Consider the following 25700-nt stretch of genomic DNA (forward strand, 5'->3'; position numbering starts at 1 on the left):
CAGTGACACCTCCTTGAACCGGCCACTTCTCCGCATTGCGGAGGCGGGGTTTCTATGGACACGGACTCCGGAGAACTGAAGAGAATCCCAAGGTGGAACCTAGACCAAGAAGTTGCACATGCAGATGCTTCAATTGATATATCATGTAGAGGATAGATTGGAAGGCATACTCCTCAATGATCCTCGCGTTTCTCGAGCATATCTGACCTGCCTGCTGCAAACATATATTGTGTCAGAACAGTCTGTATAATTCTATAATATCTATACTAACAACATCGCTAAATGATCATGCTATCCACCACCAGACTCTCTCCAGCCAATTCCGCGGCTGCCGGTCAAAGTCATTCTCACAGAGCCTGTCAACCTCCTCCTTGCCCGAGAACACATCAATATCTGCAACCTTTGTCATCCACGGAGTGCGGTACCAGAGCTTATGGCCGACGTATAGGAGGAAGAAAATGGCAAACACGATGTACGAGACCAGGAAATCGGCAGCCGTGAACTTTCCGGGGAAGAAGGCGGCGTAGCCGTTAGTCAGAGTCAGAAGAGATACAATAAAGATGACATAGTAAGATCCCCATGGTTGCAGAGGAGTTTTGAACGGCAGGGTATCCAGGACGCCGTGAAAGGTCATGGCTTTGCGGAAGCGCTGGTGTCTGGTTAATTTCACTTCAAGTGCAGGTTTCGGTGCAAAGAGACTTACCAGATAGGCAATTGCAATCAAGACCCAATTGATGAAGCCACCAACCGTGGTGATATTGGTGAACCAATAAAAGACTTGTGCGCCGGAGTTGGATAGATTCAGGAAGGACAGCAATCCAACTACCCAGGTGACAAGCACCGCAACATACGGGACCCCGTTGCGGTTGCAAATGGAGAAAATCCCGGGCGCCTGTCCGCTTATCGCAAGGGAGTACAGGGTTCTTGAGCCAGCAAACAACCAAGCGTTGCCAGATGACCAGGCAGAAATGAGAATCGCAGCATTGACCACATGGTTCAAGCCATGGATACCGGCATTCTGAATGCCAATGACAAAGGGACTTGCTCCAGCTCCGGAACCGCCGTTGGCCACTCCAGAAAGCAGGCCCTTGTCGTTATAAGCTACGGTGACCCCAACCACCAAGCTACCCAGGATGTAGAATGCGAAAATCCGGTAGATGAACCGTCTGGTGGCCTTGGGAATGTTGCGACGAGGGGATTCGACCTCACCGGCCGCAGTAGTAATCAGTTCGGGCGAGAAGATGAAAGAGAATCCCGACCTAATGAACGCGGTCCAGAAACCCAGGAACCTGCCCGTGTTTCCAGGGACCAGATAGGGATTGAATGCGCCAGGAGTTTGCCAGTAGCGGAATCCTAGACGGTCATGGTTCGGACCGCCTCCGAAGAACAGGACCACTCCAAGTATGATCAAGCCAATAATTGCGAGAATTTTCAAAGCGGCAAACCAAAATTCGGCTTCTCCATACCATGAAACAGCGACAATATTCAGAAGCAGGATCACTGGAGTCGTCAGCTATGAGTCTACTGAATAAGAGTTAGGGGTCCCTACCGACAAGCACTATGGTGATCCATACTCCAACACTGACCGAAGTCGTCCAATATTCGATGATCAACCCAGCAGCGGTGACTTCCGTTGCTAGAAGCATGGAGAACGAATACCTATGGCAAATGTATGAGTACCGCACCAGAAAATCCTGGGAGGCAGTTTACCAGTAGTTATATCCTAGACCAGTTAGCATGTTTTACAAAGTCTATGGCCGTAAACAAGCAATGACATACCAGCCGCAAATCCCATACTCGGCTCAGTAAACCGTCCGATGAGATAGGGAACCGAGATACCTCGAATCGGTAGGTAGGTGGTCATTTCTCCAAGGACATTCATGACAAACCAAACCACGGAAGACATGGCGAGGTAACTCATGAATAGAGGCGCTTTCAGATGTTAGACAGCCTTGGCCTTTGGATCATCAATCAAGATATTCATCTTACCAGGACCAACCATTGAAAGAGTCGCTCCCGAGCCAACAAAGAGACCTGTGCCAATGCAACCACCTATAGCAATGAGCTGGAGCTGTCTTGACGACAACCCTCGTTGTGTATCCGTGTTGGGTCCATTGTGTGTCCCCAACCCCTTTGAATCCCCGTAGTCATATTCATCCGATGGAGACCTTTCGATTCTAGCCTCCTCGAGGCCCTTGGGCGAAGGAGGACTCATACTGAAGCAACGCAAGGCAAAGACGAGTACGAGGGCTGCCTACAGGGAAAGGACAAATTGGTAGCTGACAGGGTTTTAAGACAAATCCCACAGAAAAACGAGGGGCGAAAAAACCAGCTTGCGGGGGAAACCGAACACCCCAGGTCTGACATTTTCACATTCAGGAACGCAGCCCTTATCATTTTCTTGCACGAGATAATATTACATTTGACTTTAAGAGTGTGCGGATGAGGCTTTCAGAACCTAGCATTATTGGCCTGGAACCGTATCAAACGAGAAATTGTGGGGTTGACGGCTCGGTGAGTGCAAGACTCGTCGTCCTACTGGCTCAGGAATGCATTGCCAGCCAGCGTCCAAGATCCATGGCAGTGTGGCTGCCATGCTAAACAAGCCAGCGGCGATCAACCGATGTTGAAGGGTTGGCGCAGAAGGAAAAAGCCCTGTCTAAAGGGCAATTATTGGTGTGCTGGTCGTGCAGAAGAGACGCAACGCATTGTTTCAAGTCGACATGTCAGTATCGACATGATCCTCTCTGGAAAATCTGGGGTTTTCTCCGCAAAGCATGGAGACGCTGGAAAGCCTGGAAGCCTCGAATGACCAGACTTGCATATCCACAATGGTGAAGCTGTTAATAATGAAAACTGACGGCCATTTCTCGGCCTTCAAAGGTCTGCACAATTTTCTCCGTCGAAAATTTTTGTTCTAGGAAAGCTTGACCCATCAGGATCTATATCCCAGTAAGCTCATTGGCTGATACTATGCACGTGATCAAGCTTGTCTTAGTCAATTTGCGCTAGGCCACATTCGATGTAGTTGCCACGCCTGCAGGATCAGGGCCCATTCCCTTTACAGGCAAGACCCGGCTAGCATCGGCATGGTCACATGAGTCACGACTGACGGAGGATGAGGTAAGAGTTCTTGATTGTGTAACCAGGACTGCACAAAGTGATCATTATATTATTATTATAATATACTAGGTATTAGTACCTTAGTCAAGCAGATTTATGGGAATAACGTACTAGGTCACCTGCTCACGGTCACGCGTTCTTTCAGCATTCCAGCAAAAGTGACCGGCCCGGTCAAGCGGCTTGTTTGATGTGGAGAATGAGACACTGTGGCCGGCCCGTGAACCGGCCTAAGATTGACTCCCATCCACTTATCATCCTTTGCAGATTGTGTCCTTGATGTCAGCTTATCGACATTGGCCACTGACACAGGCTGAGGCTTGCTGCTTATTCCAGATACAGACCTACGCATAGCCTGAGTCGTCAATCTTTATGGTTATCGTATCCTGTCAATATCACAGGACGGTCAATATCGCAGAGCAAATCAAGCTTAATCGTCATTCCGTAGTAGTGGTAGCTAGCTCAATCAAGGGCATACAGTAGTGGTCGATCCTGTTCTATGGGTGGATCTAAGATATGAATGCATTATTCAATCTTGTATCACTGCCGCTGCCAGCTGGCGCCACTCGAACGATGCCGATTTACCAAATGACCTGCCGTTGCCGTTCCAGGTTGTCTTTACTCCGTACAACGAAATAATATTGCTGACCGTCCCGGGCCTCAGGCGGTTTCCACCGGCTATACTACTACCTACTATCTATCTTTCACTTCTATCAGCACCAAGTAGTGTCTTTAAGAATAATAAGAATAATAACTTGTCTAGAGTTCCTCAACATCACGAATACTAAACTCATCAACATCCTTATCCTTATTCCCACTACTTGATTATCATCCATCGATACCTCAGATTACTCGTCCCTGTACCGCCACCTTATCAACCACAACAACAATGAAGGCACCCCGCCGTCCTTTGCGGGCTCTGTCTTGCGTCCCCACGACCTATCCTACTCCCCGATATGTCAGCGGCACAAGCAATGCGAAATCATCTATCGCAGCAACTTCAGCTAGTAGCCTGTTGCATCAAGTTCCCCCATCCCCCAAGAAGGAGGCAACCTCGCCGCTCGCGAAACTCCCTCTCTCATCTGTCTTGCGGTCCTTGATGATCCTCTCTGTTTCATCATCCTCACTTCTACTGAAGCCATGCATCTATACCCTTTCAGTGTTGGCGCATCCCAAAGCGGCTCTTCTCGACGTTGCCAAAAACCCTCTGCTGAACATGCTCGTCAAGCACACGATCTACAAGCAGTTCAACGCGGGAGAAAACAAGTTGGAAGTTCAGCAGTCCATTCGCGCTATTAAGAATCTTGGATACCGAGGCGTCCTTCTGGGTTACGCCAAGGAGGTCTTGGTTGGTGAGAGCAACGTCGACCCTCGCGATGAAAAGGCCGCTCGCGAAGAGGTCCAGATGTGGTTGGACGGGACTCTGCAGACTGTGGACATGGCACAGGAGGGCGATTTCGTCGCTCTGAAGTATGTTTTTCTCGACCATCTTCCAACAATAATATGAGCCGACAAACTAACTGCCATAGATTCACTGGTATGGGTGTCCAGGCATTGGACATCTTGCAGAAAAAGGCCGCCCCCTCTCCGTTTATGGACAATGCGATCCAGCAAGTTTGCGACTTGGCTATTTCCCGTAACGTTCGTCTGCTCGTCGATGCCGAGGAGCAGGCAGTGCAGCCCGGAATCGAGAACTGGACCATGAAGTACCAGAAGTACTGCAACTCGCAGACACCTGGCCGTGCCATCTTCTACAACACCTACCAGGCCTACTTGTGTTCGACCCCCACGACTCTCGCCAAGCACCTGGAGATCTCTCGCCAGGAAGGTTATACCCTCGGTGTGAAGCTGGTCCGTGGAGCCTATCTCAAGACCGAGCCTCGCCATTTGATCTGGTCGAAGAAGGAGGAAACCGACGCTTGCTACGACGGCGTTGTCGAAGCCCTCCTCACCAGACGGTACAACTCCATGCTGAAGTCCGCGTCCGAGGAACACAAGACCGAGCTGCCCCCCGTTAACGTTATCATCGCCACCCACAACCGTGATTCTGTCCGCAAGGCACACGCGCTGCGTCTCCAGCAGGCAAGCCAGGGCGAGGACAAGGGCGTGGATCTCTCGTATGCTCAGCTTCAGGGTATGGCGGACGAAGTCAGCTGCGAGCTGTTGGAAGGTTTCCAGAGCCCCGAGCCCACTGGCAAGAACAGCTTCGTGGAATCGCCTAACGTGTACAAGCTTCTCACCTGGGGATCGGTCAAGGAATGCATGGGATTCCTGCTCAGACGTGCCGTCGAGAACACCGAGGCCGTCGGGCGTACCAAGCAGTCGCAGGAGGCCATGTTCGCTGAACTCAAGCGCAGAGCCCGCCAGGCTTTCCGTCTGAGCAACTGATCGTCACCCCGATGAGTTTTCTTTTCTCCTTCTGATACCATCCTGCGGTGTGGCTGAAAATTCTTTGCGTCGTTATGCATATTATTTTTTCTTGCGTGATTCTGTGGTGTCCTGCTGGCGAAAATGCATTTAGATGGCGTTAGTGGTTTAGCTTTAGCTTGATTCATCGGTTAATGATAACGACTTTTTAGAAAGGAAGAAAAAAAGTACCACGGACTCTCTCCCTTCAGCGTTCAGCAAACCGCCCGACGATGGTACCTTTCTGCTTAATGGGGCAACCCATCTTAGCAAGGATCCCAGAAATCCGTTAAGCGCCTATTGGTGCACGATGACCCGAAAAAATCAAGGAAAGAAGACAGAAAACAGAAAACAGAAAAAGAAAAGAAAAGACAAGGACAAGAAAGGAAAAGGACAAGAAAGGAAAACGCATGACAAAAGCAAAGACCTGGAGGGTATTTTTTACCTGTTGAAAATTGCCCTTCTGAACTCTGGGAGAGACCCATGTCCATCTTCATCGCAACCACCATCAGTCTTTGCCATCATTGTTTGCCAACACATCACGATTTCCCCCCCTTTACCCATCCGAGGCTGCCCCTTTTCCATCTTCTGTGATACCCTTGTCGGTACTCATCTACGTACTTTCTCTTAGTTCCGCCACAGCCTGACAGACTCACACAGGCCACACCGCTCGAGCAGAGCAGTACGTGGCTAGAGTACGGTACTTTTGTCTTCTGCCTCACCTGGGCTGATGGACTTTGGCCCTGTTCTCCCGGAATGCTGGATTGATTTCCGCAATATTGAAAAGAACCACACCTGACCACTGCACTGCGTACGACGGGGTTTTCTGTCCCGCTCCCGGAAAAGAACTAACTAGTATTTCATCTGACTTGCCGCCATTGACCGTCCACGCATGATTCCATCATCTTGGAAGCCTGCCCTTGTTCGATTACCGCACAGTACTTTTGCTCCGCGGGGAACACACTCCCGGAAGTCGACATTGATTAATCGAGAGACAGAGATCAAAACATATTGCCATTGGTGATTCCATCACGAAGGTGAGAACAAAATTTGGGAGAACAGGGGAGGATGATGCAGGCGTCAGGCTGTGCTGCCCTTCGAAAGAAGCGCCCTTCGATGATTGACTCGGTGGATGAGTCGTCAGACGAGGGTCTGAATGAAGAGAATGAGACCATGGAGTTTCTCATTTAATCCAGCTGCTCCCTCACTGAAGATATTCGGTTATGCTACTTATTGTTCCGGTCATGTCATCTGCGCTCTCTCCCCTCTTGTTTCGTGTTTCGAGTCGTCTTTTCAGAAGGCACACGCCGCACGGCTTTCGGCACTTTCGCTACGAGCTTTGGGCCCTTGTCCGGTCGTTGTCGTTCTCTTTCCCTTTTTTCGAGACTTGAGTCTATCGACTCTTGCCAACCATGACAAGAGATTGGGAGGACATAAAGGACGATATCAGACAGCTCTACCTGGAGCAAGATTTGACCTGTACCGAGGTGATGTTGGAGATGCAGAGACGGGGATTTCACAAGTCGTGAGTACCGTGGATGACTCTCAGGTCAATATTTGCGGCTGAACAAGAGAGCAGAAGACGCTCGTACAAGAACTGTTTCAAGCGTTGGGGCTTCAGAAAGACGAGGAGACGAGCTGGAAATATTGGTACATTGCCACGGGGATTGTCAATCGACCAACCGATGCCGGCAGATGACGATGATACTACATTATCGCCGTTCAGCGATCACGCAGGTGCGAGGTGAGAATCCAATAGACCTCTTCGACTTGGGACAACATGCTCATAAAAGGCTCTGCTTCCAGGTATTCGCAGGCAAACAACCCCGTCTCCTTCGTACCGAGCACAACCGTGGCATACCCTACTACTCCTGGGGCTCACGTCTCAGACCATTCTGAGATCGGGGAGCCCCTGTCTATGTTTGACCAGACTTTTGCGAACTTTCTCCTGAACTTCCAAGACGAATCGGGCTACACGAAGCTTCATCAAGCTGTCATGAACGCACAGGCAGACGAGGTGGAAGCCTTGCTGAGCCGAGGGGCAGCAATTGATGTGGAGGATCGGAAGGGTAACCTGCCGGTGCATTACACTGCTGACCATCGAGACGAGAAGATTGTCAAGCTTCTACTCGGCTATCGCGCGGACAACATGGAGCCCATGGCCAAGCAAGACTTTACTCGACTCATCCTTGACCATCGAAATGCGGACGGAAATACTCCTCTGCATCTGGCCATTTCGGCAAGAAGCTTGAACCATGATCACGAAAGGAGCATTGCGACCCATCTTCTGAAGGCTGGGGCCAATCCTCATATCGCCAACAACCTTGGTATGACTCCGATATACAAGGCGGTGGAACTCGTCTCACCGACCATGAGCTGGGATCATGGACGTCACATTGACAAGATGTTAACGGCCAAAGCCACCGATCTTACAACCGAGAAGATAACATCTCTGTTCAAGCTCTTCCTCGCAAAGTCATACAATGCTTGGGTTGATGTTAAAAGTCACCTCAACGACTTGTTCAGGACCTTTCTGGGCAAGGGTGCTGATCCGGATGTACCGATTGGACCGAGCTCTCAGCGGTTATTGACATACTTCTTGAACTACTGCCATAAGACTCGCTATACCTTCCAGAATTGTGACCTCCGGCTTGCCGCCTTGATATGTGAGAAATTAGATGTCGCAAGAGTCAACAGCATAGGCGACACATGCGTACATGAGCTCATTAGATTCCTGGGTGCTTGGTACTATAATCCTTCAATATACCAATTACTCGAGATCGTGCTGGAAAGGGGAGCAGATGTCAATCACCTCAACATGGCCCGGAAATCACCTCTGATGCTGCTCTTGGAGAGAAGGCAGCTCGTTGACGAGGTCTACACGGTGTTAAGACTCCTTCTCAGTCGCGGAGCAAATCCATTGATCCCCAATGCAGCTTCAAACTTCCCGATATATGTAGCTGTTCGAAACAATCCCTATCTGGGAGCCAAGCTTGCGAAAATGATCCTCCACAGCGACAATGGGTTAGACACGATCATTCCCTGGCAGTTTACCTGGTGGCAATCGTGGATGCACGCTATCGCCTCACAAGATTGGGGCGCGTCGGTAACAGTGCTTCAACAGGCTCAGCACTCCCTACCACCGGACATCCAAGCCCACCTATACCGCCTGGCACTCGCTGTTCTCGCCGAGAAACATCTGAAGCGAGCAGAAGATTGGTATCAAAAGAGTGAGAAAAGTCCTGAGCAACAGAACCAACACCGGACCGTTGTGCGAAATATACTCCTGAAGAGCCGGGGCCTGGATATTAATCCAGCTTGGTTCCTGTACCTGCTGGAATTGTAACTTTGCAAGTAAAGTTAATTTTGTTGACATAGACGATACATTAGCTCTTTTCATGTTCCATTAGATTTTCGGTCTGCCATCTCACCTTACTTCATGGACGCTTCCTGATCCCTTGAGGGAGAGCCCAGGTCAATTGTACCCTTAGTAGAATGAATGGACCACATTGAGCATCAATATCTCATCTAAAGGAGAATTGGCTAGGTATTCGGTTAGGACCGGCCACTATCTGGACTTCTTTCCGACGTGCAGCTAAACAAGTCACCAAGCGCAGTCTGACTCCACCTCCGACATCGCCGTATGATTATCAGTGAGATGGTGACTCGATAAAGGAGGGTTGACTAGTACAATTGACTTTTATATTAATGAGAAAACACAGCTTCCCTGCGGTTGCGGAATATACTATCTCACCTTAAAGTGACAGACATCCGGTAGTAACTCGTCCAGACTACATCTACTTCTCGTGGCTGCTCCAAGATGCATCTTCTCTCCGAACCAGACGTCTCTCGCATTCTGAGAAACCTAACTCCAGAACAATGCCACACCTTACTCGACGCTCTGAGCGACTCCCTGGTAACCGTCTCATCAGAGACAACAAAATCAGAACCAGAGCGTCTCGTCCATCAACCCCTCCGCACCACCATCACCACCAAAGACCGGAATCTATCGCTCTTCATGCCCGTCTCCAATACAACCAGCACAGGCATCAAGATCGTCACAGCCTCCCAGCGCGAAGGCATCATCGGGGTAATCAACATCTTCTCGCCGGAGGGCCGGCTCCTCGGCCTGCTCAGCGCCGCAGAAGTCACGGCCTTCCGGACGGCCCTTGCAACCATGACGCTGTTCACCCGCTGCACGTCCATCGCCAAGGCGCACATCCTGATTTTCGGCTCGGGACGTCAAGCAGAGTGGCACGCGCGGCTGGCGCTGCTGTTGGTTCCGGGGCTGGTCCGGCGAATCACCTTCATCAACCGGGGGCGCAGGCGGCTGGAGGAGTTGGAGAGGGAGGTGATTGCGGATCTGAGATGCTCTCATCCGGATATCGTATTCGGAACGCTGGTCAGGGAGGATAATGCTGATTATGAGGCACGACTGCGCGACGAGGTCGCCTCGTGCGACGTCATCTTCAGCTGCACGCCGTCTACGGAGCCGAATTTTCCCCACGGCTATCTTTCGTCTACCTCTATGTCTACGTCTACGTCTACGTCTACGCCTAAGCAGCGGTTTATTTCGCTCATTGGGTCGTACAAGCCGCATATGCGCGAGGTTGACGCCGAGACGATCCTCTCGGGTGGTGGGGAGATCTATGTTGATTCTCGGGAGGCTTGTCTTGAGGAATCGGGGGAGTTAATCCAGGCGCGGGTAAGGGGGGAGCAGTTGATTGAGATTGGGGAGTTGTTTGGGAGACTGGGGAAGTCGGAGCCGATTGTGGTGCTGGATGGGTGCAATGTGGTTTTCAAGTGCGTGGGGATGGGGATTATGGATTTGGTGATTGGGAAGAAGCTGTTGGATCTTGGCGTCGAACAGGGATTGGGGATGAATGTGGATGGTTTCTGATCGTTCTTTGAGTTATTTGCCTCCTGACTCCTGATGTACTGGACATGGATTGAGCACCAGCACATCAGGTAGTTTGGTCAACTGTGTATAGAGGAGTTGATGCCTTAGGCAGATATCAGGTGAAATTGTATTTCCACTCGCACAGTCGTTGTCTTGTTAGAACACTGATATATTCTTACTCAGACACGACCACGACCAAATTAAATGAGCCTGTAGAGAGTCATAACCCTCGTACCGGTGCATGCGGGGAATTCCTCCTTTTGCTTATCAGGTTTATCAGCCGGCAAAAAAAGCTCTTTTTTCCCACTGGACAGACAAACCTAACAGACACCGCCCCGGCGGATCGGCCTTTTCCCCCCCATCATAAGCACTCGTGTCGACCTCACTTGGACTAGCAGAAGTAAACTAGAATCTGTCCTTCATTCATATTGTTCCTGAGGGATAGACAATGCTCATCCATCATCCTCCTTGATTTCGATATTTCAAGACTGTCATGGATGTTTCTACCCCGGCATCTCTGGGGAATTCGAAACGTCCCCGCGTTTCGGAGGAAAACCGCAAAAGAGCTGTGAGAGCGTAGGTTCCGTCTTCTCATGACCCCCATAATGCTACATTTCTTTTGTTATTGCATTTCCAGATTTGACCGATAATTGACTGCTTTCTCAGATGCGATGGTTGTCGGCGAGTGAAGGAAAAATGCGAAGGAGGCGTGCCCTGTCGGCGGTGTCTGCGTTATCGGCGACAGTGTGTCTTTACTCACCCCGATCATGCAGAGAAACTTGCCCGCTCATCGTCGGTCTCGTAAGTTTGATTTTCTCCTTAGATGTCACAATCTTTTTGTTGGTAGCCAGAAACTCATCACGGACCGTCAGCCTTCTGGAGCGCACCGCCGGCCTCAGCCGACACGACATGGCTGATGCGGAGCGGATCCGTCTCATGGAGCGGATCTTGGAGTACTATGTGCCCAACATCTCCTTTGACATTCCGTCGTTGCGAAAGGCTGCCGAGGAGCTGCAGAGTAAGCACCGAGGGTCGGAGTCTGATGTCCCTTCGACTCGTGTTGAGGGCGAGGACCTTGAGGATCTTGCGATCGAGGATGAGGATTTTATGATCAAGGCTTTACCTGATAATACAACACGTATGTATAGCGAGCTTCCCCGTGATCTGTTTAGTGCTGACTTGATCGTCAATATAGAATACTCTGGAGAGTTTTCGTATTTGAACTTCTCGATGAAGATTCGGAAAAAAATTGATGAATGGATGAAAGCTGCGGCACCGGAGGTACGTATTGACGTTCACCAATTTCTGAATTGTGCTGATCGTTCAGGCATCTACCGAAGCGGAGCCATTTGAGGAGAGATGGCGGGCGACACAGCTACAGTCAGGCTCTTCCATGGTCTCAGCATCAATCACCTGTCTGCCGCCTCGTTATGTGGCAGATTTTCTGGTTCAAATCTTCTTCAAGTACGCCCAGACGAATAATTTCTACGTGGAAGAGGACTGGCTACGGGAAAAACTCCACACCTGTTATACAAACCCATCGAGCCTTTCGTCCGACGATGCTGGCTCAGTCTGCTCCATTCTCATGGTCCTGGCGGTTGGGACCCAGTTTGCTCACATGGAGTCTGCCACCCCTGTCAATCGACTGTCGGCCGACGCATCGATTAGCGATGACCATCACTTTTCAGAAGATGAAGTTGGGCTCACATTCTACCAGTTTGCGTCGAAATTACTTCCTGATATCATCGCCACTGCCTCGGTTCGGAGTGTTCAGGCCTGTCTGCTGATAGGGACATATCTACTACCTCTCGACACCTCTGGGCTCTGCTATACATACTTTGGTCTAGCACTGAAGATGGCTATTCAGAATGGTATGCATCGGAAGTATCAGGGCGAGGGGCTCACCCCGCGGATGATCGAGGTCCGCAACCGCGTCTTTTGGACGGCGTACACTATAGAGAAGTAGGTCATTCTCCTCGATCATGCTTAGTCGCTATATGCTCATCAAAAACAGGCGCGTTAGTATCCTTCATGGAAGACCGGTCTCTTTATCGGATGCGGATGTCGACGCGGCGATGCCGGTTGACTTTCCCGGTCTGATGCCCACGGGTCAAGTGTCCAACCACACCAACATGGTGACGTTGATCAAGCTGACACTGAAACTGGGCGAAGTTTCAAACGAGATGTGAGTATACGTGGTTTTTAGTCATCAGACGAGCGCTGACGTTGGCAAGATCCGTGTTGCGGAGATCTCGGAAAGGTCAACAGCAGGATTGTCTTGAGCGGTTACTCAGTCTGAGAAAGAATCTGCTGGACTGGTGGGCTACTTTACCAGAAGAGACCGATTGTCGAGACTTGAATCCCTCCGGGCCCCTATTCCGTTCGAATGTACATTTGAAACTTGACTACTGCTTAACTAGAATCTTCATTGGGCGACCCTTCCTATTCAGCAACATGAAGTCCACCAACCCAGCTATATTTCAAGGCCCACCATTCAAAACAACACCCGGACTTTCGAAGAACTGGTCAACGCTTGTCACTGACTGCGTCGAGGCGGCACTCGAGATCATCGATCTCTGTCGGCTGCTCCGTGATGAAACCGGTCTTGCTCGAGCGTCCTTTACCGAATTCAGCTCCTGTCGCGCCGCGCTCCTGGTCATTCTAGCCCAGAGCTTGACCAAGCGGACAGAGCGACTGCGCGAGGCGCTAGAAAAAGGCATGGCTCTGATCAAAATCATGTCGATGGGAGTGGGCTCCGCCAGGTCCGCCGTCAGCGTGATCGAGGCGCTCGAGCGGGCCATCCGCCGTCTTGAAGAATGGAGCGAAACACAGGCCCAAAGAAATGCCGGTGCCGTCGAGTCCGCCTACGATCGCTTCAAGAACTGGGAGATGCTATGGAAGACCGGACCCATCTCCCCGGGGACGACGGTCACGTTCCCTGAACAGTATACTCCGGCGCGCCCCGGAACAGGGATCCCTCCTGTGCCTGTCACACCGATGACGGGCACGGAGGGCGGCAACGACGCCATGGAAGGCGATGTCGCTAGCACAGATATTGCAGGCTCTTCGGACTTTTCCGCGCCCCATGCGTTCTCTCAAATGCCGCCTTTGGGGTTCGACCACTTTGTTTCCAACTTTCCGCAGGAACTGGGCGAGTTTACTGCCATTCCCTGCTTTGAGACTGATACTCAACAGGGCCTTGGGGGTGACATGAAGGCGTCCCAAGGATGCCCACCGGATACGAGGTGGATGCAGTTCATGGGTGAATGATATGAACGTCAGTTTTTGAAGACGGAGTGCTATGTCTTTGTTTTCATGAGGCAAGGCAATTTTGCAATTGGGAAATATATTACAATTTCCGAAGGCTGGACAGGGCTATCAGCCTCGCATTTCACGCATGATACCTATTCTGAACATATCAACAATGCTATATATACATTAACAATCCAAAAATCTGTCTCGCAGGGTATTCTCATTCGTAAGAGACAATATGCAAGCTAATCGAACGTGACCTTCTTTCCCTGGAACGCAGCCATGGACTTCTGCTCCTTAGCTTTCCGCGCCGCCTCCCAAGAAGGATGCAACGGCTTATCATCCTTGACATTATTCTTGTTGAAGCCGCCAGGAGGACCACGCTGCGGCCGGTCACCGGCGAAGTTGCCATCCCTCTGCCGGAATCCATCACCCCCCCGTCCCTGACCATGGCCACGCTTCCCTCTCGGCCCTTCAGAGCCATCCGTAGCGCCCCGACGCGTATCCCAGCCACTATCCCGATTCTTCCTCTCGTTCTCCTTTTGTTTCTTGATGTGGTTCGCTCCACTCCCGTACTTCTTCTCCCAGAGGGCACGGCGAGCCTGCTGGCCCATTCTGTTCTTGCGGCGCGGTGGGCCCGCTACGCCCTCGAGGTCTTCGGGCTCGGACTCGGAGCCGGAGAAGTACCCTCCCATTGTCAGAGAGGGGAGGAAGGTTGTGCTTGTCGCTGGGGTGGAGGAGGCCTTTTTGGACTTTTTCGTGGGTTGTTCGGGGGAGGGAGAGCGGGAGATGGAGCGAGAGATGTCGGAGTAGTGCGCTGGGTGGTTCGAGTCGTCAGAGTTTGAGGCTTCTTCTGCGTCGCTTTCGCCTTCGCTGTCGGAACCGGAGCCCGGGGCTAGCCGTGCGTCGAAGTGGGAGTAGTCTATGCTCTCGGCGTCGTCCATGTCGATATCGCTTCCTTCTTCTCCTCCGTCTGCATCCTCGGACGCTAGCTTCGCGGACCTCGCGGTGGACTTGGACGCCACCTTTCGGTTGGCTGCGTCAGATTCCGACTCCGCCTCTGATCTTCCATCTGACGCTGGCTCTGGCTCTTTGCTTTCACTCTTGCGTTGCTCGGTAAATCCCTTCTTCTGTTCTGGGGCGCTCTTCTTGCCTGCCGGCGCATTCTCCAGTCCGAGCAGCTGCCTGATCCCATCCATAATACCAGGAAAGACATTCTTCACCGGATTCGACTTGTAAAGTCGGGCTGTAACATTCGCCTCAGCCGTGCTCCGCGGGCCCTCCGTAGAGATATTCTTCCGTTCCCTGAATTTCAGAAAAACCGGCGACTCGGCGATCCGCTTCGTCTTGACGAGCTGCTTGAAGAGGTATTTCTCCGCCGTGGACTGGAAATTGAGAGTCTGCATCGCAAGCGTCAACCATTTTGCACTCTCTCCACTCTCTGCACTCTGGGTAGATGCGCCTTCATTCCACACAGCAATCGCCTACCTTGATCACCTTGATCTCCTCCTCGATTCTCGCCAGAGCCTCCGGCTTACCCTCGCTCTTCGCGGTCTTCTCTCGCCGGCCGAGTTTCTGGCGCTCAAAGGCTCGGGCGGTCTTGAGGGCCCGCGATAAGGCGACCACGCCGTTTTCGAATTTGGCGGTCAGGCGCGCGAGTTTGATGTCGCTGGGTCCGGAGGCTTTGTCGTTTAGGTCGGAGAATTTGCGCTTCGGCATTTTGTCTTTTGTGGAGGGTTGGTGGTTAGATGTGGTGGTCGGAGGAGGTGTGGTGGGAAGTGGATGCGGAGATTCTGTCTTGGGCGCCTCTTTTTTCTCTGCGGCGGATGCCAAGAAGTGGATTCGTCGATGCTTTTCGATGGGGGTTGGGATTTCACCATACTGGGATTCTGACGCGCTTGGATATTTTTGTAGTATGGAATGAACTTTTGTCGCTGAGGGCTTTTAATTGATACCGTCTTTATTCGTGGTTGTGGTTTACCTAGTTCGCTGCGTGATGTCTGTGTCCAATGGCGGGGGTTCTAATTGGGATTATCTACGTAGTCCTAGGTGTGCTATATTCAACGGCATTGAATCGAACAGATTCCTCGAACATATACGCGGTATGTACATACAAACAAGGTGGAAAGGGAAATACGGATACATTTCTCGAGCTCTATTTCTTTTCATCCCCCTTCTTCTCCTCCGGCTTGGGGGTGGGGAGCTTGAACTATAAAATCATATTAGCATTTCATTGATTCACAAGAGTTACCAGACGTACCGAGTCAGGTTTCCTGTCAACACCAGGACCAACAGGCTCCCAAGCAGCGGTGCCTCCCTCGAAGTTCCGGAAAGCCTGTGTCAGCTCAAGCGGCTCGATGACAATGCGCTTCTTCTCTTCATCGTAGCGCAGCTCGGTGTAGCCAGTCAAGGGGAAATCCTTGCGGAGAGGGTGCCCATCAAACCCGTAGTCGGTCATGATACGACGCAGATCGGGATGGCCGCTGAAGAAGACACCGAACATGTCGTAGACCTCACGCTCGTACCACAGCGCTCCTTCGTACAGACCGGTAACACTGGGCACGGGACTGGCCTCGTCGGCATAAGTCTTGACACGGATACGGGAGTTATAGCGGACGCTGAGCAGATTATAGACGACCTCGAAGCGCTGGTCACGAGTGGGGAAATCAACCGCGGTGATATCGGAAACCTGGGTGTATTCGGCCGCGGTGTGGTATTTCAAGAAGCTCATCACAGGGATGATACCGGAGGGAGGAACGTAGATTGTGAGCTCGTCCTTCCACACAGAGAACTGCTGGACGTATTTGGGCATGCAGGACATGACATATTGGCCGTACTTGTGCAGGCTCTCGGCCTTATCCTGGTACTTGTCGGCTGGGTTGACGACCGGCGCGCGGAGAGCTCCTTGGGCTGGAGAAAAAGTGAGTCAGTTAAGCTCAGCTTCTCCTCATCAAAGACAGTAGTCAGTTGCATACGAGGACGGTGGGCATTGCGCATGTTCTCAGGCTCGGGAACAGCTGAGGCCTTGGAAGCGTACTGCACGGTCGAAGAGAAGGCACGGCATGTCTGGGATGACCTCGCGGCCGATGCCAGCGAGCGGCCAGTGCCCAATCGCATCAATGAGCGAGCAGAGGCCATGGTGGAGGGACAATGGCGGATCCGGAGAAGGAAATTGAGGCGATGGAGGGGCGTTCAAGCGACCGGAGACATCCACAGGGAGCTGGACGGAGAGGAACTTCGAGGTTGCTTGGATCATGGAGTCACGTGGACGCTGACATAAACAGCGGGAAAATGCAAACAAAGCAAACAAGGCAAACACGATGTGGCAGCTCCGCGTCCATTTCGTTCTCTCTTTCTTCGCCTCAAACTCTCTCTTCCTCTGCTGTTGCTGCTGCATATCTATCCCTCTTCCGTTCCCTGCTGCGTACTATCAACGCTTCCTTCCTCTCTCTCTCCCCTTTCTCGACATCTGTAATTTCTTGTCTAGAGTCCTCTGGATTTTTCTTGTCGCTTTGCTGTCATTCAGCGACCGGTCATTTTTTTTCCCGTTTCCTTCGCCTCTTTTACCTTTCCCCCTTCATCTCGGGGTCTCGGTTTATAGGTATTGGGGTTTCGCATCCACCTGCACATACGTACTCAATTAGTACACTCTCATAAGGACGAGCAATATGTCGAGTCGCCCGCAAATAGATTCTGTCATCGATGATGACGATGAGTTCTGGTATGTTTGGAGTCCTTTCCCAGCGCTGGTGTTGTACGGCGGTTGGGCTGACAAGTCTTTACCTCAGCCCTCTCTGCATTGAAGAATTCGATCTGTCCGACAAGAACTTCAAGCCATGTCCTTGCGGTTATCAGGTGAGTTACTCCTTTCTTTTTTGCAAAGCTTATTCCTTGCTGCCTTGTGGTGTGCTTTGCGCAAATTCTCTTCTAACCATGACCAAACCAGATCTGCCAATTTTGCTACAACAACATCAAGACCCATAGCGAAGAAGGCCGATGCCCCAACTGCAGGCGCGTTTATGATGAAAGCACTATACAATACAAGGTTCCTGATGCGGACGAGTACGTTCTCCATTTTCGGCGCGTTGGCAACACTCCCTTCCTCCGCTTCACCCAAATGTCTATTTCTTGGCGCTAACGGCTCCGTTTTCACACTAGGTTTAAAGCCGACTTGGCGTTGAAACATCGAAAAGCTGCCGCCGCAAAAAAGAAGGAAGCTGAAAAGCGCGAGATCGAGGCTTCCAGTCGGAAGAATCTAGCCGGGGTCAGGGTCGTACAGAAAAACTTGGTTTACGTGATCGGCCTCAACCCCACAATACGCGACGAGAGTCAACTACTTCAAACTTTGCGCGGGAAGGATTATTTCGGTCAATACGGCGAGATTGAAAAAATCGTTGTCAGCAAGGCCAAACCAGGTGGCAATCCCAACCAGGGTATCGGTGTCTACGTGACATATGCAACCAAGGCGGATGCTGCAACCTGTATTGCTGCCGTGGACGGTTCTACTAACGGCGACCGTGTGCTCAGGTAGGCCAGCTTTTCATTTCTCCATCATTTTCGTTCGCAACTCTCAGATAACTGACCTATTCAGGGCACAATATGGGACCACCAAATATTGCTCGTCGTTTCTCCGCAATGAGCAGTGCAATAATCGAAATTGTACTTTCCTGCACGAGACAGGCGAAGATAGTGATAGTTATAGTCGACAGGATCTCTCTTCGATGAACACACTGTCCAGTCAGCGCCCCACCGGTATCCCCAGCGGACCCAGTCACGCCATTCCTGCCCATGTCGCTCGATCCTCAGCTCAACCTATCTCTCAGCCAATGCGCAGACAGGCCAGTAAGGATGATGTTATTGGCATCCGACAACCAGACGGATCTGCTCTCCCCTCGTCTGCCAGTTGGGCAAACAAAGATAGTGCCATCAATCGCACCAGGCGAGCCAGTCTAGCGGGCAGTCAAGCTTCTCAGAGTCCTCGGCCAGTGCATGCCACGGTCGCACAGGCCGTAGACGAAGTCAAGAAGACCGAGAAGCAGTCCCAGGAGCGACATCAGACGCCGGCACCTTCAGAAGCACGCCCCGCCACTCCTCAAACATCGGCTCAGGCGCCGCCTGACCCTATCGCACCCCTCCTCGAAAATATCCTCAAGGCGGTCAATTCCCCGGATTTCAGGTTCATCTTCTCTGCAGCCGGTCTCCCTACAGAAGAGGTTGCTCTTATTGAGAACCATCCATCGTTCATTGACCCATACGGTGGCGTCAAACGTCGAGCCATGCGGGAGAAGGCGGAGCAAGAGCGCGCGAAGCGAGAACAGGAGCTCCTTCAAAATGCGGCAGCTGAGGAGGAAAGCCGAGAAAGTGGAAGTTTGCAACTGGGCGGTGAACCAGATGACGCTCACCCTCCAAGAGGTCGTGGAGGTCGTGACTCCCATGGTGCTATTCAGCCACCGTCTCAACAGGGTACCACGACGAATTCTGCGATTGGGTCCCCTGTGTCGGCCGCTAGTCACCAGTTCCAGGGACTCAACCTCGGCGGTCGTAGCTTAACCCCGCTTCAGCAACAGCAATTGATGCTGCTCAAATCTGCCAGCAGCCAGCAGGCTGGCCTGGTTGATCCCTTGCAAAGTGGGCTGGGTTCGACTGCTTTGGATCAAGCCACCCAAGTTCGTCAAGGTCTTCTCCAGTCGCAAATGGCGCAGTTCAATGCCCTACAGGCCCAGAACCGTCAGTCCTCGCGGTTCTCTTTTGCCAACGAGGCTAATCCAAAGAACCTTCCCAACGTCAGGATGCTCAGCCAGCAGGCTGGTTTGATGCAATCCGGGACGCCGAACCCTTTGGCAGCACCTAGCCCTCAGCACGGACTCACCAACAACTTCTACACCAGCGGGGTCCAGGGTCCACCACCCGGTCTGAAGACAGCTGGTACTCCTCCCATCAGTGGAGGCGGCATGTTTGCTCAAGGTCACGGATTCACCACGAGTGCCAACCTCGGTTTGGGCGGCAACGTCGGGAAGCAGGAAGCCAACCCAGAGTTGATGCGCGAGTTGTTGCGAGGTCGGAGTGGCACAAATGCCGGTGGGTTGCAAGGGCAGGAGGCCGCTAAGCGTGAGTTCATGTTTCCTTTTCTCCAACAGCACCAAACCCCCCCTCCCCTGACTCCTGCCAATGGCCTTCTCAGCTCTTTCTATGGTTCCCACACGGGGACTTTCTCCGAAGCTGGGCCACAGAAGCAGAAGAAGAAGGGGAAGAAGCACAGACATGCTAACACTTCCTCCGGTGGAGGCGGTGTAGTAGATCTTGCGGACCCGAGTATTTTGCAGGCGAGGATGCACCAGGTCGGTGCAAATGCCACTGCTGGGCAAGCGCTATATGGGAGTCAGGGTCAAGGTGGGTACAATCACTCCATGATGTACGGAGGCGGTTTCAACCGCTGGTGATTGCCATTCTCCCTTTTGTTGCTCTCCAGTCTTCTCTCCTCGCATACTCGTTTCTTGCTCGTTGTGATGACCATCTTTGCTTTCCTCCTACACGTCATTTCTCCTCGTGATGCCTGAGCTTTGATTTTCTTTCTTTTCCCCTTACATGACACGATATCATATTTCCCTCTTCGTTTTCACGTGGTGCAGGATATGAATTTGCCTTTTTTTGATTCTATTCACTCTGCAACGAAGCATTGGGCAATCGGCTCTGAAAATTGCAAGCAGTTATGGCGGAATGCCTTTGGCGTTATATTTGTGGCGGAGTTTTTCATGTTTCATTTCCTTCCCCTTTTATTCTCTACTGTTTTCGTATTGCCTACATCCTCTCGGATGAGTGACGTCGCATTTTCATGAAGATCTCATTTCTTCTGGCCCACATTGACTTGGTGGCTGTCGTACTTTGTCTTTTCTTTTCTTTTGCATCCAAGCTGGGTTGATCTATCAGCGCCGTGAGGTCCGCTCGGTCTGGCCATGGTTCCATGTACGTTAACCTCCCTGCCCTGACTTTGGTAAACTGAAGCAGGGCCGTCTATCTGAAGTCAAATTCTCACAATCACTGTTCATATAGACACCGTTGCCCTGCGTCTGACTGGTCAACCTAGCCGGGGACTTTTGTTGTAATCATCATGCCCACAGTTCTTCGTATATTTTGTCTGATCTGCTTCTGTCCTTGCTCTGGAGAGTCTACTGTCTGCATCATCTCGCGTTGATTCCTTTGATACCCTTTCTTTCACCCATCTCTTGCATTTCAGTAAACTGACCAGAGCAACTAGTGGACGAGGATTTCCCGCCTCTGGGGACTCCGCTCAAGGACAAGCGCCCCGTCGACAGCTTTGGCTTCCTCCTTCGATCTCATCTTCCCAGTGACACTCAGGGGACCGCTCGCGCCGGAACACCAACACTTCCCCCTGGTCTGCCTTTGCCACACGCTCACCCGGCATCGTCGTTGTTTCAGAGCCCTTTGAATCCGTCGAGCCCGTCTCTGTCGATCTCTATGCCACCCCCTGGTCTCAATATCACACTTTCTAAGCCTGGAACACCATCTCAACCTTTTTCGGAGATAGAATCTCAGCAGCCGTCTCCGGAACCTCAAGAAACTCCCGAAAGCGTTCCGCCTCCCACCAAGGTCAAGAACGTCTCCGAGATTTCCCTGGGTTCGCCTGTACCGAAGTTCGCCCAAAAAGCTCGGTCACAGGCCAAAGCCGAGTTCTCATCAAGTTCAGATGATAAGAGATCGAGTGCGAAAGATGGAGATGCCAACAATAGTCATCCCAACAAGAAACCATCGACGAAGGCCAAGCCAATGAAGCTTGATCTACATTTGACACCAGTTCAGCCTCAAGAAGCCCCGTCCTCGAAAGCAGAATCTCCCGCTCAGATTCCTCCTCTCAGCCATGTTGCAGCTCCAGTTTCTGCCGTCGGGTCAAGACCAAACACTCCTATGACAGGAGTCTCCCGGGCTTCGGACTCCTCGGCTCCTCGACAGCCCCGGGTGCTCCGTGTGGTCGACACTCCAAAGACCGAGACACCGCCCCCGGCTTCCATCTCTCAGTCTGCCGTTTCTCTCCCGGCAACATTGAAGACGCGTTCCAGACGGCCGAGCATTTCTTCGCTCAGTAGGCCCGACACTCCCGGTGATTTGGGCTCTGAAGCTGATCTGTACACGTCTGCGTCCGTCTCTCGTGCCAATTCGCCTCCCGCTTCCTCTAGGATTGGCTCTGCACCTGTGCGGTCTATCACTAAGAGTCAGGCCAAGAAAGAACGGCGGCAAAAGGCCAAGGAAGCCGAAGCTAAGAAACAGGAGGTTGCCTCGGTCACAGAGGAGCCAGTTCAAGCTCCCATTATTGGCAGGAAACGCAAAACCAAGAAGACTCCGACAAGCAATGCTGATGCATCCAACACAAGCACAGACAATGCTCCTGAGCCCACAAAAGTGAGCCAGCCCGGCCCTCAAGATGTGGCTGAGAAGGTTGAACCGATGGTTGAGGAGACGAAGAAGAATAAGCAGAAGGAGAAGTCTCCGAAGCCCCAGACTGAAGAGAAGCAACCGGTATCTGAGAAGAAGCCAGCAGAGGCATGGCGCTCTAAGAACACGCTGGAACAGATGATCAAGGATTCAGAATCAAGCGGCATCTCGATCAAAGATCTGTTTTCGGAACGGACTTCACCATTGCAGGTCTTACTTGCTCAGCTGCACAAGACTGGCCAGTTGGATCTAAACAATCACCCTCTCTTCAATCCCTCGAATCTCAGTCAACGCTTTGACATGAAATGTACATCTGACGATTACGAACTTTTGAAGCAGCCTATAGAGTTGACCGAGGAGCACCGAAAAGCTTTACTTCGTGGGGAGCCTGTCCGTCTCCATTCTACCTCCGCCCAGCTGAAGGACCGCTGCCTCATCACGCCTCGCGGTTGTGTCCTTCATCACTTGTCGCCCGAGGAAGAAGACAGGTATCTTGCCTTGGAAAAGAGCATTGGGTGGGCAATCGATTCTTTCCAGGAATATCCGGCAGCTCTTATTACAGAACCCGATGCGACCAATCGTGGCGGGGGTTTGGATGCGCTCTTCGCCACGCCTGAGAACTTCAATATCTGCTGGGTAGATGAGGCTACAGACAATCTTTCATCTGCAGCGCATTCTGGATCACCGCCGGCTGCCGATGCATCTGTCTCGTCAGCTGCCTCTGCTCCGCCAAACGTCCTGTCGACTATGGAGGCGGACAGTACGCGTAGCCATAACTGGGCTATTGCCAGCACTGCCGAATTGGCCAACGCGACGGCAGCTTCCGTCAGGTCTTTTGCAGCTGCTACTGCGAAACATATGCTTGGAGCTGCTGGTGTGGTTATGGGGGCTATTCCAGACCTCGACGATGTCGTTGGCATGACTGATGAGGAGCTGCGTTCGTTTGCTCTCAAGTCTCAGAAGGAGCTTGAGGGCTCGCGAAAGGAACTAGATGCTATTGATAAAAAGCTCGCTGCCTTGTTCAAGCGGAACAAGAAGCTTGCACAGCAGGCTCTTGCTACGACTGTGGAGGTTTAGCAAGTCTGATGAATGGGTTGCCACTGGCATAACGATAGACGACTGGTAGCAGTCAGTTGACTGGATATCATTGTGTTGTTGTCCACTTCTTCCCTGCACTATTGAATGACGAATTGTACAGTACAAAAGCTATGCGGGGGATTGATTTTTTTTTTTTTCTTCTTCTTGTACGTTTGAGGGCGTTGCCCTTACCCCATTCTTATGGTACTCCAATATCATTACTTTTTTTGAAATTTCCAGAACCGTCTTGAGGACGAATGCTCTCTGCTCTATGATCTTCAAAGCTGTAGTCAGGCCCTTGTATCATGTTCATCACAGTCATACTACCCAGTGCGGGTATCTCAGATCTATATGTCAAAGGAACAACGTGCCACCAGTCCAAGGTTTCTACAATCCTTTAATGCCATCTTCGTACTGACGGAGATCGTACTCCTCGGGATACGTCTCGAGAATGCGCTTGAGCTCCTTCATCTGCTCCTGCGCTTCCTCCGTCAACTCATCATACACATCCTCGAATGCCGCCCGAATGGGGGGCTTCTTCTCACGCTCCGCATCCCCAAATTCTTTCAGGACAGCCTTGCGCAGCTTATCGCGCGTCTCCTGTTCCATATCCTCATTCCACAGCCCTTCATTCTCCAACCATTTCCGCAGTCGGATGATCGGATTGTCCCGGCGTTTCCAGTCCTCGACCTCCACCCGCGCTCGGTACGCGAAACTATCGTCGCTCGTACTGTGGTGCGAGACACGGTAGCTCATCGCCTCTATGAGGACCGGACGGCCGCCGTCCGTGAGCGCAAGGCGGCGCGCTTCCCGCATCGCCTCGTACACGGCGAAGATGTCGTTGCCGTCGACGCGGATCGTGTCGATGCCGTAGCCCACGCCGCGACTGGCAATGCCGTCGCCGCGGTACTGCTCCAGTGTCGGGGTCGAGATGGCGTAGCCGTTGTTGCGGCAGATGAAGACTACGGGGCAGGATCGCGTGGCGGCGATGTTCAGGCCTGCATGGAAGTCACCTTCGCTTGCGGCGCCCTCGCCGAAGTAGCAGGCCACGATGCGGGGCGGGGTGTCGGGGTTTTGGAGGGCTTGGAGCTTCAGTGCGTAGGCGGCGCCGGAGGCTTGGGGGATTTGGGTTGCGAGCGGGGAGGAGATGGTGTGCTTGCATGTTGCGTTAGATTTGTCATAGTTAGACATGTTGAAGGGCGGGTGCTTACTGTGCGGGGGTAGTTGGACCCGTAGTGAACCGGCATGTTACGTCCTCTGCCGTTGTCGTTGCGGTTAGCGAAGAGTTGACTCATGAAGTCTTTGAGGGTGAAGCCGCGTTGTTGGAAGACTCCTGTTTCGCGGTACTGGGCGAAGACGACGTCGTCGGGGGTCAGGGCGGCTGCGGAGCCTACGCTGATGCCCTCTTCTCCTGCGGAAACCTGCACTTGGTGAGACTTGTTGGGTCTACCACGGACTATTCGGGCTCAGTGCTCGTACCATATAGAAGCTGAGACGCCCTTGTCTCTGGGCCTCGAACATGATCACGTCCATCACGCTTACTGTTTCCATCAGTGACCGTCCGGTTAATAAACCAGGATAAGATCTCACCAGTGAGCATGTTCTTGTACCAGGATAATATCTCCTCGTTTGAGACATTGAGTGTTTTCCGGTCTTTCTCCAGCAGTACTCCGTCAGAGTCCATTACTCGGAAGGTAGGGATACTCGACGTCTCGGAAGGGTTAATAAAGGACATCTGCGTGGTGAATTTGCTGTTGACAGCACCAGGGAAGCGGACCCTGTTTCCATATTTTCGTTAGACATCTTCTTCTCCATCCTATTGTGTCTGGAATTGTGCCAAATACCTATCCGATCCTGGCCGCTGGGAGATGGAACTGGCCCATCGGTTGACGGAAGGGAGGAGAGCCCGCTGGCTGCGTGCTGGCCGCGGTAACCGGGCCAGAAGATTTAACGACATGACTGAAAGTTTTCACTGTAGCGGGAGCTCATTGAGTGAGATAGGGGGAAGAATCACAATACCCTTTTTACATTCAGGGACCGACAGGGTGTTGATTTCTTATGATTCTGGGGAAATGCGGAGGACTCGGTTGGCGTCGGGCCCGACGTCATGTTATCCCCGCACTTAGCCGTGGCTTTGTCGATAAGTAATTCAGTAAACAGTCTGTGTATGAAATGGCTTCAATATATCAATTCATGTAGTCAATGAGACTGTTCCTACGGAATTTTCGTACTTACCTCTTCAGTTGATATGTGGCAACCTCAATGCTTTGGTTTGGTCTTAAAGAGCCACTATTGTCTTCATCGAGTCAAATCCTGGGACACGCTTACCCATGGCTAGGCTCCATGTAGGAAAATGTCAGTGGTTGAGTTATCTTGTATAGAAAGCAGAGAAGAAGAGATCCCTCGATATTGGTATGTCTTGTTGGTTGTCAGCTTGTTATGAACGTTGTGGATATTTACAGAGGGTCAGATCGTTTAATATAAGGTATATATATAG

The 25700-nt window shown here is 51.8% G+C and overlaps 9 protein-coding genes across 9 annotated transcripts; 5 read left to right on the plus strand and 4 right to left on the minus strand.

Annotated features, from left to right (window-relative positions):
* Positions 1-286: 286 nt before the first annotated feature.
* Positions 287-2215, minus strand: CDV56_102773 (uncharacterized protein; the record flags this gene model as incomplete). The annotated part of the gene is made up of 6 exons (XM_026756392.1): positions 287-649; positions 704-1500; positions 1550-1659; positions 1711-1723; positions 1780-1932; positions 1990-2215. The coding sequence occupies 6 exons, from the start codon at positions 2213-2215 to the stop codon at positions 287-289; spliced, it is 1662 nt and encodes a 553-aa protein (XP_026611682.1).
* A 1794-nt stretch (positions 2216-4009) lies between these two features.
* CDV56_103211 (proline dehydrogenase family protein) lies at positions 4010-5508 on the plus strand (the record flags this gene model as incomplete). Its single annotated transcript, XM_026756830.1, has 2 exons — positions 4010-4590; positions 4650-5508. The coding sequence occupies 2 exons, from the start codon at positions 4010-4012 to the stop codon at positions 5506-5508; spliced, it is 1440 nt and encodes a 479-aa protein (XP_026611683.1).
* Positions 5509-6938: 1430 nt separating this feature from the next.
* On the plus strand, positions 6939-8872 carry CDV56_103527 (ankyrin repeat protein; the record flags this gene model as incomplete). The annotated part of the gene is made up of 3 exons (XM_026757146.1): positions 6939-7051; positions 7106-7270; positions 7333-8872. The coding sequence occupies 3 exons, from the start codon at positions 6939-6941 to the stop codon at positions 8870-8872; spliced, it is 1818 nt and encodes a 605-aa protein (XP_026611684.1).
* Positions 8873-9346: 474 nt separating this feature from the next.
* On the plus strand, positions 9347-10426 carry CDV56_103772 (putative proline utilization protein PrnX; the record flags this gene model as incomplete). The annotated part of the gene is made up of 1 exon (XM_026757391.1): positions 9347-10426. The coding sequence occupies one exon, from the start codon at positions 9347-9349 to the stop codon at positions 10424-10426; it is 1080 nt and encodes a 359-aa protein (XP_026611685.1).
* A 493-nt stretch (positions 10427-10919) lies between these two features.
* Positions 10920-13696, plus strand: CDV56_103936 (Zn(II)2Cys6 transcription factor; the record flags this gene model as incomplete). The annotated part of the gene is made up of 7 exons (XM_026757555.1): positions 10920-11002; positions 11093-11227; positions 11299-11564; positions 11622-11707; positions 11754-12388; positions 12441-12611; positions 12847-13696. 7 exons carry the CDS (start codon positions 10920-10922, stop codon positions 13694-13696), a joined length of 2226 nt encoding a protein of 741 aa, XP_026611686.1.
* Positions 13697-13923: 227 nt separating this feature from the next.
* Positions 13924-15397, minus strand: CDV56_104232 (BUD22 family protein; the record flags this gene model as incomplete). The annotated part of the gene is made up of 2 exons (XM_026757851.1): positions 13924-15078; positions 15167-15397. 2 exons carry the CDS (start codon positions 15395-15397, stop codon positions 13924-13926), a joined length of 1386 nt encoding a protein of 461 aa, XP_026611687.1.
* Positions 15398-15833: 436 nt separating this feature from the next.
* On the minus strand, positions 15834-16816 carry NUO31 (complex I 30 kDa subunit family protein; the record flags this gene model as incomplete). Its single annotated transcript, XM_026758046.1, has 3 exons — positions 15834-15887; positions 15939-16588; positions 16654-16816. The coding sequence occupies 3 exons, from the start codon at positions 16814-16816 to the stop codon at positions 15834-15836; spliced, it is 867 nt and encodes a 288-aa protein (XP_026611688.1).
* Positions 16817-17346: 530 nt separating this feature from the next.
* Positions 17347-23203, plus strand: CDV56_104566 (CCR4-NOT core ubiquitin-protein ligase subunit MOT2; the record flags this gene model as incomplete). Its single annotated transcript, XM_026758185.1, has 6 exons — positions 17347-17399; positions 17467-17533; positions 17625-17740; positions 17837-18205; positions 18270-20068; positions 20934-23203. The coding sequence occupies 6 exons, from the start codon at positions 17347-17349 to the stop codon at positions 23201-23203; spliced, it is 4674 nt and encodes a 1557-aa protein (XP_026611689.1).
* Positions 23204-23590: 387 nt separating this feature from the next.
* On the minus strand, positions 23591-25160 carry CDV56_105076 (thiamine pyrophosphate-dependent dehydrogenase E1 component subunit alpha; the record flags this gene model as incomplete). Its single annotated transcript, XM_026758695.1, has 5 exons — positions 23591-24358; positions 24415-24624; positions 24683-24744; positions 24794-24981; positions 25048-25160. 5 exons carry the CDS (start codon positions 25158-25160, stop codon positions 23591-23593), a joined length of 1341 nt encoding a protein of 446 aa, XP_026611690.1.
* Positions 25161-25700: the final 540 nt, after the last annotated feature.

The sequence above is a fragment of the Aspergillus thermomutatus genome (genome assembly GCF_002237265.1).
Source record: "Aspergillus thermomutatus strain HMR AF 39 chromosome Unknown NODE_212, whole genome shotgun sequence".
NCBI lineage: Eukaryota > Fungi > Ascomycota > Eurotiomycetes > Eurotiales > Aspergillaceae > Aspergillus > Aspergillus thermomutatus.